Below are 12068 nucleotides of genomic sequence, written 5' to 3' on the forward strand. Positions count from 1 at the left end.
GCACTCCGCAAGGTTACTGTGGCAGTGCATCTTACTCTGAGCAGCTGTAGGATAGGTCCCACTCCTGGACAGAGGACAGATGCACTCAATTTATATCAAACAGAAGATAGGGTTGTTTTTGGTAATCCTACAGGCTGCACTGTGCCTCCAGTGGTGGGCAGCTTCCAAAAAAAAAAGTTAGGGTTTTGCTTCTGAATGGTATTAAAGAGTTTTTAAAAAATGTAATTTCTCTTCCACAACATTCTACGCTGGTGAGCAATTCAGGATAAAGAGATACTCCATCGTTCCCCTCCTCTGGTTCTTTCCCCTTTCTCTTACGTGGCTAAAACAAAGTTTCTAAATCTAAACACGGTATGTGCTACCATTCAGTCTGAGTTTTTATTAATTACTCTAGCCTAAATCAGTGTCCAGCGAGAATATTTGATTGGAAATCAGAAGAGGTGGCTTATAGCTGAAATGTTTGCACTAACTAGCTATGAGATTCAGGGAAACCTTGTTATCTTTCTGGATCTGTTTCTCATCTCTAAAATGCGACTCTTGGTCTTTATGTTCGTTAAGGTTTATTCCTGCTATAAAGTTCTAGGATTCTTCTTGTATCTGCCCCCATCTCTATGTGCTCCTTCTTGGGAATTTGCAGTAAGCTTTTAGATGAACTTAATAAATGCTTTTTTCTTCTTTTTTTTTTTTTTTTTTTTTGAGACAGAGTCTCACTCTGTTGCCCGGGCTAGAGTGAGTGCCGTGGCGTCAGCCTAGCTCACAGCAACCTCAGACTCCCGGGCTTAAGCGATCCTACTGCCTCAGCCTCCCGAGTAGCTGGGACTACAGGCATGAGCCACCATGCCCGGCTAATTTTTTTGTATATATATTTTTAGTTGGCCAGATAATTTATTTCTATTTTTGGTAGAGACGGGGTCTCACTCTTGCTCAGGCTGGTCTCGAACTCCTGACCTCGAGCGATCCACCCGCCTCGGCCTCCCAGAGCTAGGATTACAGGCGTGAGCCACCGCGCCCGGCCTTTTTTCTTCTTAAAATTTTTTTCTTAGAACTAGTATAGTTCCTTAAAAAAGTTTAGCTCACTTAATGCACAGTTTTCTAAGAAGGTAGTTCATGAAATTTAGAAAATAAGCAGATTGGATTTATGAGGTTTCTGATTCTCAGTACCTTTTAATGTTCTCAGTTTATCAAACATTTTCTTGGAGAGCTTTTTTGTGTAGGTGTACAGTAATGCTGAACCTAGTAAATGGGTCAGAAGATGAAACAGCCCCTCCTCGGATTTTCCTGGATTGTCTCTCTGTGCCTAATACACAGCCTATTTATATACATTATACAGTTATATGTAAATTAGTCATTGTTTATGTAAATAATTCTTTTTTATGTTAACATACTTTTTTGAGGTTTATTGTCATAAATGTAAATGCATCAATTTTAAATGTTTAGTGTGATGAATTTTAACTAATGTACACATATTCCTATGTTTCCATTACCCAGATCAATATATAGAACTTTCCATCACTCATGGAAAGTTCTCTCACGTCCCCTTCCTCAGGCAACTACTATTCTGGTTTTTATCACCATAGATTAGTTTTGCCTGCTTTTTTTTTTGTTATTTTTTATTTTTTTTGAGACAGAGTCTCACTCTGTTGCCCAGGCTAGAGTGCCGTGGCGTCAGCCTAGCTCACAGCAACCTCAAACTCCTGGGCTCAAGTGATCCTTCTGCCTCAGCCTCCTGAGTAGCTGGGACCACAGGCATGCGCCACCATGCCCGGCTAATTTTTTCTATATATATTTTTAGTTGTCCATATAATTTCTTTCTATTTTTTAGTAGAGACGGGGTCTCGCTCTTGCTCAGGCTGGTCTCGAACTCCTGAGCTCAAAGGATCCACCCGCCTCAGCCTCCCAGAGTGCTAGGATTATAGGCGTGAGCCACCCAGCCTGCCTGCTCTTGAATATTATGTCATATAGTATGTATGGGTAAGGAAAGAACTGTCATAAAGGGGTACAGACATTAATATTTTCAGCTGAAATCAACAGCCAGTAAGGTGTAAGCTGGTTAGCAAGTAGGTAAAAGAGAAAGGCAACAATTAAAACTTAATCACTTTGTTAAACTAAGTCAAACTTGATTAAATGAAAAAAATTTGTATACTTTATAAAGTCATCATACTGAATGATAGCATTAATAGTGTTCACAAAATGAAGAACCAATTTGGAAAAGGAATTATAGAATGAAGAAGAAACCATCATAGTCTAAGGAGAAGTGGCTGCCCCTCTTTTCCAACCCAAATCATTGGATGATCAATAATTAAAAGTTGCTAGTAAGCCTTTGCTATTTTGGCCAGTTCATCACAGAGGACCATAAATGATTCCATGTGGGTAGAGGATAACATATAGAGAATGAAACTATGTCAGAGATGGGAGAGGGGGTTTAGAAACAACATGAGTAGCCCAGGGCCAGAAGGACTGGTCCTACTATTGGTGGGCCTGGAAGGTGAGGTCAGAAGTATCAAAATGGATACCAGAAGCACTACTTGTCACCCAAGCTAAGTGGACTAGCTGGTCAATAGGAGAAATGTAGGCTTCATTCTGCACTGAGTTCTCCAACTCTGGATAAGCCTCTGAAAATAAATGTTAGGGGAAAAATGCTGCTGGTTATGAAAAGATGTTATATCTCATTTAATTAAAAATCAGTTCATTGACATATAAACAAAACAGACAAAACAGTATTAATAGAACCCTTTTATCTTCAGGAGAGAGGCAATGCCCTAAACAAGCATCAACTTAAGAGCTCTGATGGCAACCAGATAAGCACTCAAACACAAATTTAGCATGGGGGTCAGAGTCTTTATGTTTTTCGGTGGAGGCAAAGCCATTTGGTTGGCACTTCGTAGGAGTATCTTTCCACCAGGTCTTCATCATATGGTATGTGCCACGAGTCTCCAGTTGTTTGTACCACGGTGTCATGGCTGAGAATATGCTGTTGAATTGAAAAGAGAACCAAACATTGAGAATAACATGGAAGGGTTACATGACCATTTTCTTTTCTTTTCTGACAACTTCTCACTTTTGGGGGGGCGGGTGGGCAGTGGTGTTCACTTTTTTTTTCTTTGAGACAGAGTCTCACTCTGTTGCCCTGGGTAGAGTGCCGTGGCGTCATCATAGCTCACTGCAATCTCAAACTCCTCATCTTAAGCAATCCTCCTGCTCTAGCCTCCTGAATAGCTGGGACTACAGGTGCATGCTACCGTGCCTGGCTAATTTTTTCTATTTTTGGTAGAGCTAGGGTCTAGCTCTTGTTCAGGCTGGCCTCGAACTCCTAAGCTCAAGCAATCCTCCTGCCTCAGCCTCCCATAGGATTATCGGCATGAGCCACCATGCCCAGGCAGGGAGTTTTCATTTTTAAAGTTAAGGACTTTTAATAGGAGCATCACACTTATACGATACAGAATTCCTTTTGTTGCCTTTGTCAGTTTTGTGTGTGTGAGTGGAAACTTTCAAATATAGTTAGCTCTCTGTATCTGTGGGTTCCACATCTGTGAATTCAACCAACTGTGGATCAAAAATATTTTTAAAAAATTACATCTGTACTGAACATGCATAGATTTTATTCCCTAAACAATACAAAAACAACTATTTGTGTAGTATTTACCTTGTATTAGGTATTATAAATAATCTAGAGATGACTTAAAGTATATAGGAGGTTGTGTGTAGGTTATATGCAAATACTACATCATTTTATATAAGGGGTTTGAGCATCTGAGGACTTTGGTATCTGAGGGATGTCCTGGAACCAATCCCCCACAGATACTAAGGGGCAACTATATACAAAAGTAGAGAAATGGTATAATGAACTCCCATGTACCCATCACCTAGCTTCAATCATTATCAACTCATTGCTAATCTGATTTTTTTAAAAAGGAAATCTAAGTGCCATTTGGTTGGTATTTCATAGGAATATCTTTCCACCAGGTTTTCGTCACATATGGTATGTGCCATGCATCTCCAGTTGTTTGCACCACTGTGTCACAGCTGCTTTTATTGACATGCCAATAGACTCACCCACAATTTGGAAGGGATGATGCATTAATAATCATCATCAAAATGAATTAAAATACAAAGGTATCTGAAATGGCTTTACGGTGACATGGTGCCTTAATAAATTAAGGAAACTGGTTGCTCTCAACTGCTTCTCACTTCATGTTCTTCATAAAGTCTCCTTTCTTGACTGAGGCCTTCAGCTCAGGAATAGCCTTGGCAATCATCTTCTCTTTGAAAGATGAGACTTTGTGGATGCCTAGGTTCTTCTCAATGACCTTTTCCCCTAGCAGCAGCGGTGTGGAAAATAGGCAGAGTCTATTTCTTGTGACTTAACAAAGGAACATTCAGCAACTCCTTCCTTTCTGTTCATTGCATCCACAAGGGAGAAGACAAACCAGGCACCAGCATATGCCATGGAGAGGATGGCAGAGGCTGCACCAGCTTTAGCCTTCATCACCTCCATGCCGGCCTCCTGGATCCACCCAGAGAACGCTGTCAGCTGGTCCTGGGGAAAGTCCACCTTGGGGGTGCACTGAGAGATTGGGGGATGATGGTCTTCCCAGTATGGCCACCAATAACAAGGACATTGACTCGAGCTGGATCCAAACCCTTAAGGTCAGCAACAAAGGTGTTGGCTCTGATGATGTCCAGGGTTGCCACACCAAAGATTTTATTGGGGTCGTATACTCCATGTTTCTTGAAAATTCTGTTGTGACTGGGATGGTGGTTAACCGGACTGGTGATAATGCAGATCATAGCTTCAGGGCAATGCTGGGCACAGGCAGCAGTCACAAGGGCCACAATTATGGCACTGGTGTTGAACAGGTCATCCTGAGTCATGCCTGGTTTCCTGGGGATTCCCGCTGGAATAACCACCACATCGCACCCTTTCAGGCAGTCTGGCAGCTGTTCAGGTCCAAAGTAGCCTTTCACAGTTGTTCTGGTCTTGATGTGGCTCAGATCTGTGGCCACTCCAGGTGTATGAGAGATATTGTAGAGGGTCAGGTGGCTCACTAAGGGGCTGTTCTCCAACAAAAGCAAAAGGGGCTGCCTGATTCCTCCAGAAATCCCTTGCACAGCTACTTCAACATTGTTCTGGGCCAAGGTGCTGAAGCTGGTGGGGTACAGACTAGAAGGTGAAAGTGCTGGCAGCGGGCAAGTGACTCCAACAGCTAATCTGATTTCATCTATATACCCCACCCACGCCCTGGCCCTATCCCCTCAGCAAAGATTATTTTGAAGCAAATCTAAGATATATCATTTCTTCTGTAATATTTCAGTATGTATCTTCAAGAGATAAGGACTTATTTTGTAAATGTAAGATCAGTACCATTAATAATTTTTCAAAATCATCAAATTTGTTTGTTTCCCCAATTGCAATATATATGTATACATATATTTTATAGTTGATTTGTTTGAATAGGAATTGAAATGTTATTACACATTGTGATAGGTTGAAATGTCTCTTAATTGTCTTTTAATCTAGAGATTCCCTTTCCATCTCTATTTTTCTTGCAATTTTTTATTGTTTTTGAGGAAATCAGGTCAGTGTTCTGTATCATTTCCTATGAAAAAAATCCTGATTTTGCAGACTGAATTCCTGTGGTATCATTGGATACCATAGTTCTTATAAGTTTGTTGTTTTGGATATTTTTATTTATTTTTAAATTGACAAATAAAAATTGTATATATTCACCATGTTCAACATGTTTTGAAATATATATACATTGTGGAATGGCTAAATTGAGCTAATTAACATATGTATTACCTCACATACTTAGCATTTTTTGTGGTGAGAACACTTAAAGTCTGCTTTCTTAGCAATTTTCAAGGATGTAATACATTGTTGTTAATGACAGTCACCATGTTGTATAATAGATCTCTGGAAACTTATTCCTCCTAACTGAAATTTTATATGCTTTCACCAACATATCCCCATTCCCTCAACCTCCGCATATACTTTTTTTTTTTTTTTTTTTTTTGAGACAGAGTCTCACTCTGTTGCCCAGGCTAGAGTGAGTGCCGTGGTGTCAGCCTAGCTCACAGCAACCTCAAACTCCTGGGCTTAAGCGATCCTACTGCCTCAGCCTCCCCAGTAGCTGGGACTACAGGCATGTGCCACCATGCCCGGCTAATTTTTTCTATATATATTTTTAGTTGGCCAGATAATTTCTTTCTATTTTTAGTAGAGACGGGGTCTCGCTCTTGCTCAGGCTGGCCTCGAACTCCTGACCTCGAGCGATCCACCCGCCTCGGCCTCCCAGAGTGCTAGGATTACAGGCATGAACCACCGCGCCCAGCCTTGTCCAGATAATTTATTTCTATTTTTAGTAGAGACAGGGTCTCGCTCAGGCTGGTCTCGAACTCCTGACCTCGAGCGATCCACCCGCCTCGGCCTCCCAGAGAGCTAGGATTACAGGCGTGAGCCACCGCGCCCGGCCAACCTCCCCATATGCTTTTTTACCGTGGTCAGCATATTTTTCTGTAATAACTCACTTTGGATTTTCTCCTTTTGCTTTCACACAAGATGCATCCTTGTATTATAGGTATTTAATATCTATAATACCTATAATACCTCAATTGAATTCTCCTTTGAGAACTTTGAGACTTTGCTATAGAAGTGAATTAAACAAGAAAAATGAGTTACTTAGCAGAAGTATGACAAACCATAAGGGATAAAGAATTTTGAGCTATTGCAAATAGACAGGGAAATAAAAAACACATAAAATTCATAATTGATGACATAATTAAAGTCACAATTGATGACATCCCAGGTGTTTTCAATCTGTCAATTAATTTCGGTTGGCTTAGGAAACCTTTTGCTCTGGTAGACTCTTTCTAAGAACTAGCTATTTACAAAACTAAAACCGAGATAAAGCATTTAGAAACCTTCATTAGTTGTAACATTCTTTTTCTATGCTACATTCTTACTATATACTTGACTCAGTTAACAGTATGTAGGAACAGATACCATACCTGAAAGGTTATTCCTGATCCCGGAAACTTATTCCTAATTGCCAGCTGATGTCCCTGCTGCCACTTAAAGAACAGGTGTTGGGTCTTGGAATCAGACAGACAGGCCTTGTGGTCCCGCATCAGGTCTTTTGTGACAAACTTGCAGTGATTCCCCGAGTGCAGTGTGGCATACAGAAGGAATGGATCATCCTCTGAGCTGAACAGGCATAAGAAAGGACACAAGCACACCCAATGAAGCAGAGGATATAATTTTTCACCGTGTTTTTTACTGATTTTCCTACTTTCCTTAGAGGTGCCTCTGAATTCTTGACCAATACTATCTCAGTGATACTTATGAACCACCTGGAAGTCCTTTCCTAGTAGATTACTGCTATCTAGAACACAAATGCAAAGCGGAGGGGAAGGGAATGCTAATGCTTGGGACACTGGGCTCTCCCTCTAGAATGAAGAATTCAGATAATTCTCTCTTTACACTCAAAAGTTAGTTCTCTGTGGGTATTTTTCCTATGTGCCTCATTCACCAGAGAGCACACCTTTTCCCCCCTTTCCTCACTCAAATTGAAGAAACATCCAAAATACTACTAGGGAAGTACAACAGTTTCTTGCAAGCCACCAAATAACTGGCTGCCCCTAAAGCTGAAAATGGTATCTCAAAGCAGCTTCTGGGCAGTCACGTGGATCAGCACCCAGAGCCTCTCCTGCTTTAAGAGATAGTGACTCAGAGTCTCCAACAGACCTTAGCACTTACCATTTTATTTTTATTTTTTGTTTTTTTTTTTGCTATTAACATTTTGGCTTATTTCCTTTTAGTCTTTTCTTCTATATCTTATATACAAATGTACAAATATACACACTGACTATATAAATTTCAAATTATTATTTTTAAAAAAAATTTCTGAATATTATGTGGGTATACACATTTTGGTTACATAATTTGCTTTTATAAGGTTTGAGTCAAAGTTGTAAGTGTGCCCTTCACCCAGATAATGTGCATTGTACCCATTAGGTGTGAATTTACCCATTCCCTCCTCCCCACTCCCACCTGCTTGATTTCCACTGAGTTTTACTTCCATATGTACACATAAGTGCTTATCAATTACCTCCAATTTAGCATGCACTTACCATTTTTTTTTGTTTTTTTGAGACAGAGTCTCGCTCTGCTGCCCGGGCTAGAGCGCTGTGGCATTGGCCTAGCTCACAGCAACCTCAAACTCCTGGGCTCAAGCAATCCTTCTGCCTCAGCCTCCCAAGTAGCTGGGACTACAGGCATGTGCCACCATGCCTGGCTAATTTTTTCTATGTATTTTTAGTTGTCCAGCTAATTTCTTTCTATTTTTAGTAGAGACAGGGTCTCACTCTTGCTCAGGCTGGTCTCGAACTCCTGAGCTCAAATGATCCGCCCGCCTCGGCCTTCCAGAGTGCCAGGATTACAGGCGTGAGCCACCGCGCCCAGCCTACACTTACCATTTTTATGTAAGCACTATAAAATGGTAGTAACTACCTTGGCTTAGGACATTTGAACTACAACATGTCATATATATGACTTCTGTTCACCTTAGCCTGAAATATTTCAAGTGAAATGGTAAAATGATAGAATCTGCCTTACAACTCTGTAGGAAAAAAAGAAAAATAAAAAATGTATAGGGTTATATGGAACAAAATTAGTAAAATGGGGCTGGCTGAGGTGGCTCAGGCCTGTAATCCTAGAACCCTGGGATGCCGAGGTGGGAGGATTGCTTGAGGTCAGCAGTTTGAGACCAGCCTGAGCAAGAGAGAGACCCTGTCTCTACTAAAACCAGAAAACATAAGCTGGGCATGGTGGTGTGTACCTGCATTCCCAGCTATTCGGGAGGCTGAGGCAGGAGGATTGCTTGAGCCCAGGAGTTTGAGGCTGCAGTGGGCTATGAGGATGCCACCGCACTCTAGCCAGGGTGACAGAGCGAGACTCTGTCTGCCCCCCCACCAAAAAATTAGTAAAATGACAGTAATTATTGGAGCCGGTGACAGTTATGTGAGCATTCACTGTGCTCTCTACTTTAGTGTATGCTTGAAAGCTTCTTTAGTACATTAGTAGAAAACAGAGTTAATGTTAAAAATTTAAGTATTCAAATCCAAAGCCATAGAAGGTCAGTGAATCAATCTTTATAACTGAGTTTGGAATTTTAGCTGATACAATAAATAATATAGGCTCCAAACAGTGAGACCAATTTCCAATAGGCTTCTTGGTCATAACACTTTACATTTATCCAATTCTTCCATATAAGAAAAAGAATAATGATGATGACGGCAACTAACACATATGCTTGCCATGTACTTGGTGCTGTGTCAAGAATTTTACATTCGGCCGGGCGCGGTGGCTCGAACACCCGACCTTGAGCGATCCTCCCGCCTCGGCCTCCTAGAGTGCTAGGATTATAGGCGTGAGCCACCGCACCTGGCCCTATTTAGGATCTTATGGCATGTATTCTCTGCACTGATCTCACTCCTGACTTATCATCTCCCCTTTTCTCCTTTATCATGATTTCCTCATCTGTGTCAGTTTATCCTGCTGTAGAAACTATTTTTGTAAGCTGCCTCAAATGTTTTCTTTTTTGAACAAGGTTGCATATATATATATATGCATTTTTAAAATAGGAAAAGTAGGTAAGTAGATGACTGCAGGCCAGTGTAATTCACTTCCAATACTTACATGTTATCAGCAAAGAAACAGCTGGCTTGCTCTCGCACCATTTCCATCTCATCCTTTCTCCACCGGGGACTCTTTTTTAACATGTGCTTCCGGCCCAGGACCAGCAGTCGCAGATTTTGTTTGGCTAGTTGAGAGACTAATTCCAAGAGCTAAAAAACACAAAGTCAGTGTGCAAGAGGGTCAAGGGAAGAATCTCAAATAAGTGGAGTGATTCTTCCAGCCTGTTACCTCAATGGTGAAGTACTCTTTTCTGGTAAAGGGTAAGAAGAAAGTCCTTAAAAAATTTCTATCTTTGAAAGCCTGAGGAAGATGCCTCTGTATTACAAATTAATGTCTGACACTTGTCCACCAGTCAGGCCACATTGGATCCAGGGGGGTTTTCTAAGCATAGACTAGTTCAGTTGCTTTGAAATTGTGTTCCTTAGAGCCGACTAGGATAGAGATGGGAAGGCTCAAGAGAGATGGGGTATTGCTTCTATACATGCCTAACCCTGTTTCAACCAGAACAGCTCAACTTTTGAATATTTATATATTGGTATTCCACATTAGGTTTTCATTTGAATAAAGGGTTCTACTTTTTTTTTAAGTTTGTAAATGACTAGACAAGATGGTGACTTTTCAGTCAACTTTTCCATGTCATGACTGCTGCTAAGACTGCTTTCATTGAAATCCCTTTTTCTCCCAATGATCTGTCAATTACCACCCTCTAACCTACTTTCCAGTCAGTTACTTTATCCCCATTCTCTCCAGTTCCCACCTGTCTTGTGTGCACATGAACTCGAAGATATAGACTTGGATTTTTAGCAAATCTAGTACTTTGGTGAGCTTGCCTATAATCAATCTTTCAAAATTAAAATTCCACAGATTACCTTCATGTACAACCTAATAAAGTAAGCCATAAATGGATATTACTAAGTAAAACAAAAGCCAATAACATTATAATTTGTTATATAGTAGTGTATCAGAAATATAAAATTTCTTTAATTTATAGGAATTGCTGGGCCCACACAAACCACAAGTTGAAAGTAGAAGAAATTCTTAATTTTCTTGGGTCTTGGTTGGAAAAGGTACCTATTTTAGTCTAGCTTCCCCTTACTCATTTCTTCCCCTGTAGATGTTCAGGACATTATTTCAAGTTCTTTAATCAATAAAATTCATTTATTTAGTCAATTGTCAAATACTGTGTTAGCACCTGTTACGTCTAATACACATAGACTCTCTGACAATCTAACAATGAATTAGCAAGGTCTGAATTTTTAAATGTCACTGTTTACTGCTTTGGATTTACATTGGATTTTTGCCCATACTACACCATTGCTAATCTTATTATTTTAAGAAGAAGTAGTTGGTTTTATTATCCCTAATTATTAGTTTTACAATTAAGATATAGAATAGATACAATTTGCCTATTGCATGTGAGCTATTACTCAAGCAGAAAAGAATATCAACACCAGCTTGAGGACACCAAATGTAAAGCTTTACAACTAGTAAAATATAATTCTTTCCTTCAAAGCTAGGAATAGTGCCTTCTGTGTTCATTCCACACAGGCTTCATTTCTCAGGCTTCTCTATGTGTAAGGTTAGAAAAGCATATATGCTGGCTCTACACATATTAGGTGGTTAATAAACATTTTCTGATTAGCAGAAGAATATACTCAACATCTCTTTTTATCTATCATAAAGTACCTCATATTGAAAACCTGAAAAATGAAAGAGCAAACCACTCATAGCTCATTACCCAAAGACTGTTAATGTCTATTTACCAGTCTTTTTATTCTATGCATTTTCATATAATCTTATATTATTTTAAAAGTTGGGTTTGTAATCAAAACCAAACATCTACACTAAGAAACTCTGATTCATGGATTCAAAAGACATTAAGAGTGCATCTTCTTCAGAATGCACTTAGTAACTTTCCTTTTGAAAAGCTATGCTAAGATTACAGATTATTTTCATTGAACCCAGATATAAAATGGCAACTGAACTCATTGACAGGAATGACAATCACTTTTAAAATTTCCATATGAATTTCCACAGTTGTTGTAGAGATATAAAAAAAATTCAGACAAAGACAATTTTTGATACCAGTTGCTTAAGTTTCCATGCAACTGGGAAGACGTGGCTTAACGAAAAACGCAACTGGGTCTTCACAGCTATACCCTGGTTGAGACAAATAGCCCTGAGTGTACTAACAGTAAGATAAAAATTGAAGCCCAAGGAAGAGCAGAAAAGCCTTAGCTTGAACTACTCCGGGGCACCATCTTGTGGCTGAGAGGTCTCTACTAGCAGCAATTTTCTGAAAATGAAAACAAAGGAGAATACATGAAAGATAGGAAAAAAAAAAAAAGGAGATGAGTGTGCAGAATAAAGA

At 39.9% G+C, this 12068-nt stretch overlaps 2 protein-coding genes across 5 annotated transcripts in view; both read right to left on the reverse strand.

The window, feature by feature from the left end:
- Window positions 1-2720: 2720 nt before the first annotated feature.
- Window positions 2721-12068, reverse strand: part of LOC123650148 (protein only RNase P catalytic subunit) — a 128322-nt gene continuing 118974 nt past the window's right edge. For 3 of the 4 annotated variants that reach the window (XM_045568695.1, XM_045568676.1, XM_045568668.1), the window contains 3 exons: window positions 9698-9846; window positions 7009-7204; window positions 2721-2971 (listed from right to left, as the gene is read on the reverse strand). In XM_045568695.1, the coding sequence (XP_045424651.1) occupies window positions 2840-2971; window positions 7009-7204; window positions 9698-9846 (477 nt within the window). In that variant the 3' untranslated portion in view covers window positions 2721-2839. Of the gene's footprint in view, window positions 2972-7008; window positions 7205-9693; window positions 9847-12068 lie in introns of those variants that run through there. The other variant, XM_045568686.1, reaches the window with a different exon arrangement.
- LOC123642951 (malate dehydrogenase, mitochondrial-like) lies at window positions 3551-5971 on the reverse strand. The gene is given in 4 exon segments (XM_045558533.1): window positions 3551-4333; window positions 4336-4575; window positions 4578-5252; window positions 5962-5971. Coding segments are annotated over 4 exon segments (1074 nt in total). The 3' UTR covers window positions 3551-4184.

This window comes from Lemur catta, chromosome 1 (assembly GCF_020740605.2).
Source record: "Lemur catta isolate mLemCat1 chromosome 1, mLemCat1.pri, whole genome shotgun sequence".
Classification (NCBI taxonomy): domain Eukaryota; kingdom Metazoa; phylum Chordata; class Mammalia; order Primates; family Lemuridae; genus Lemur; species Lemur catta.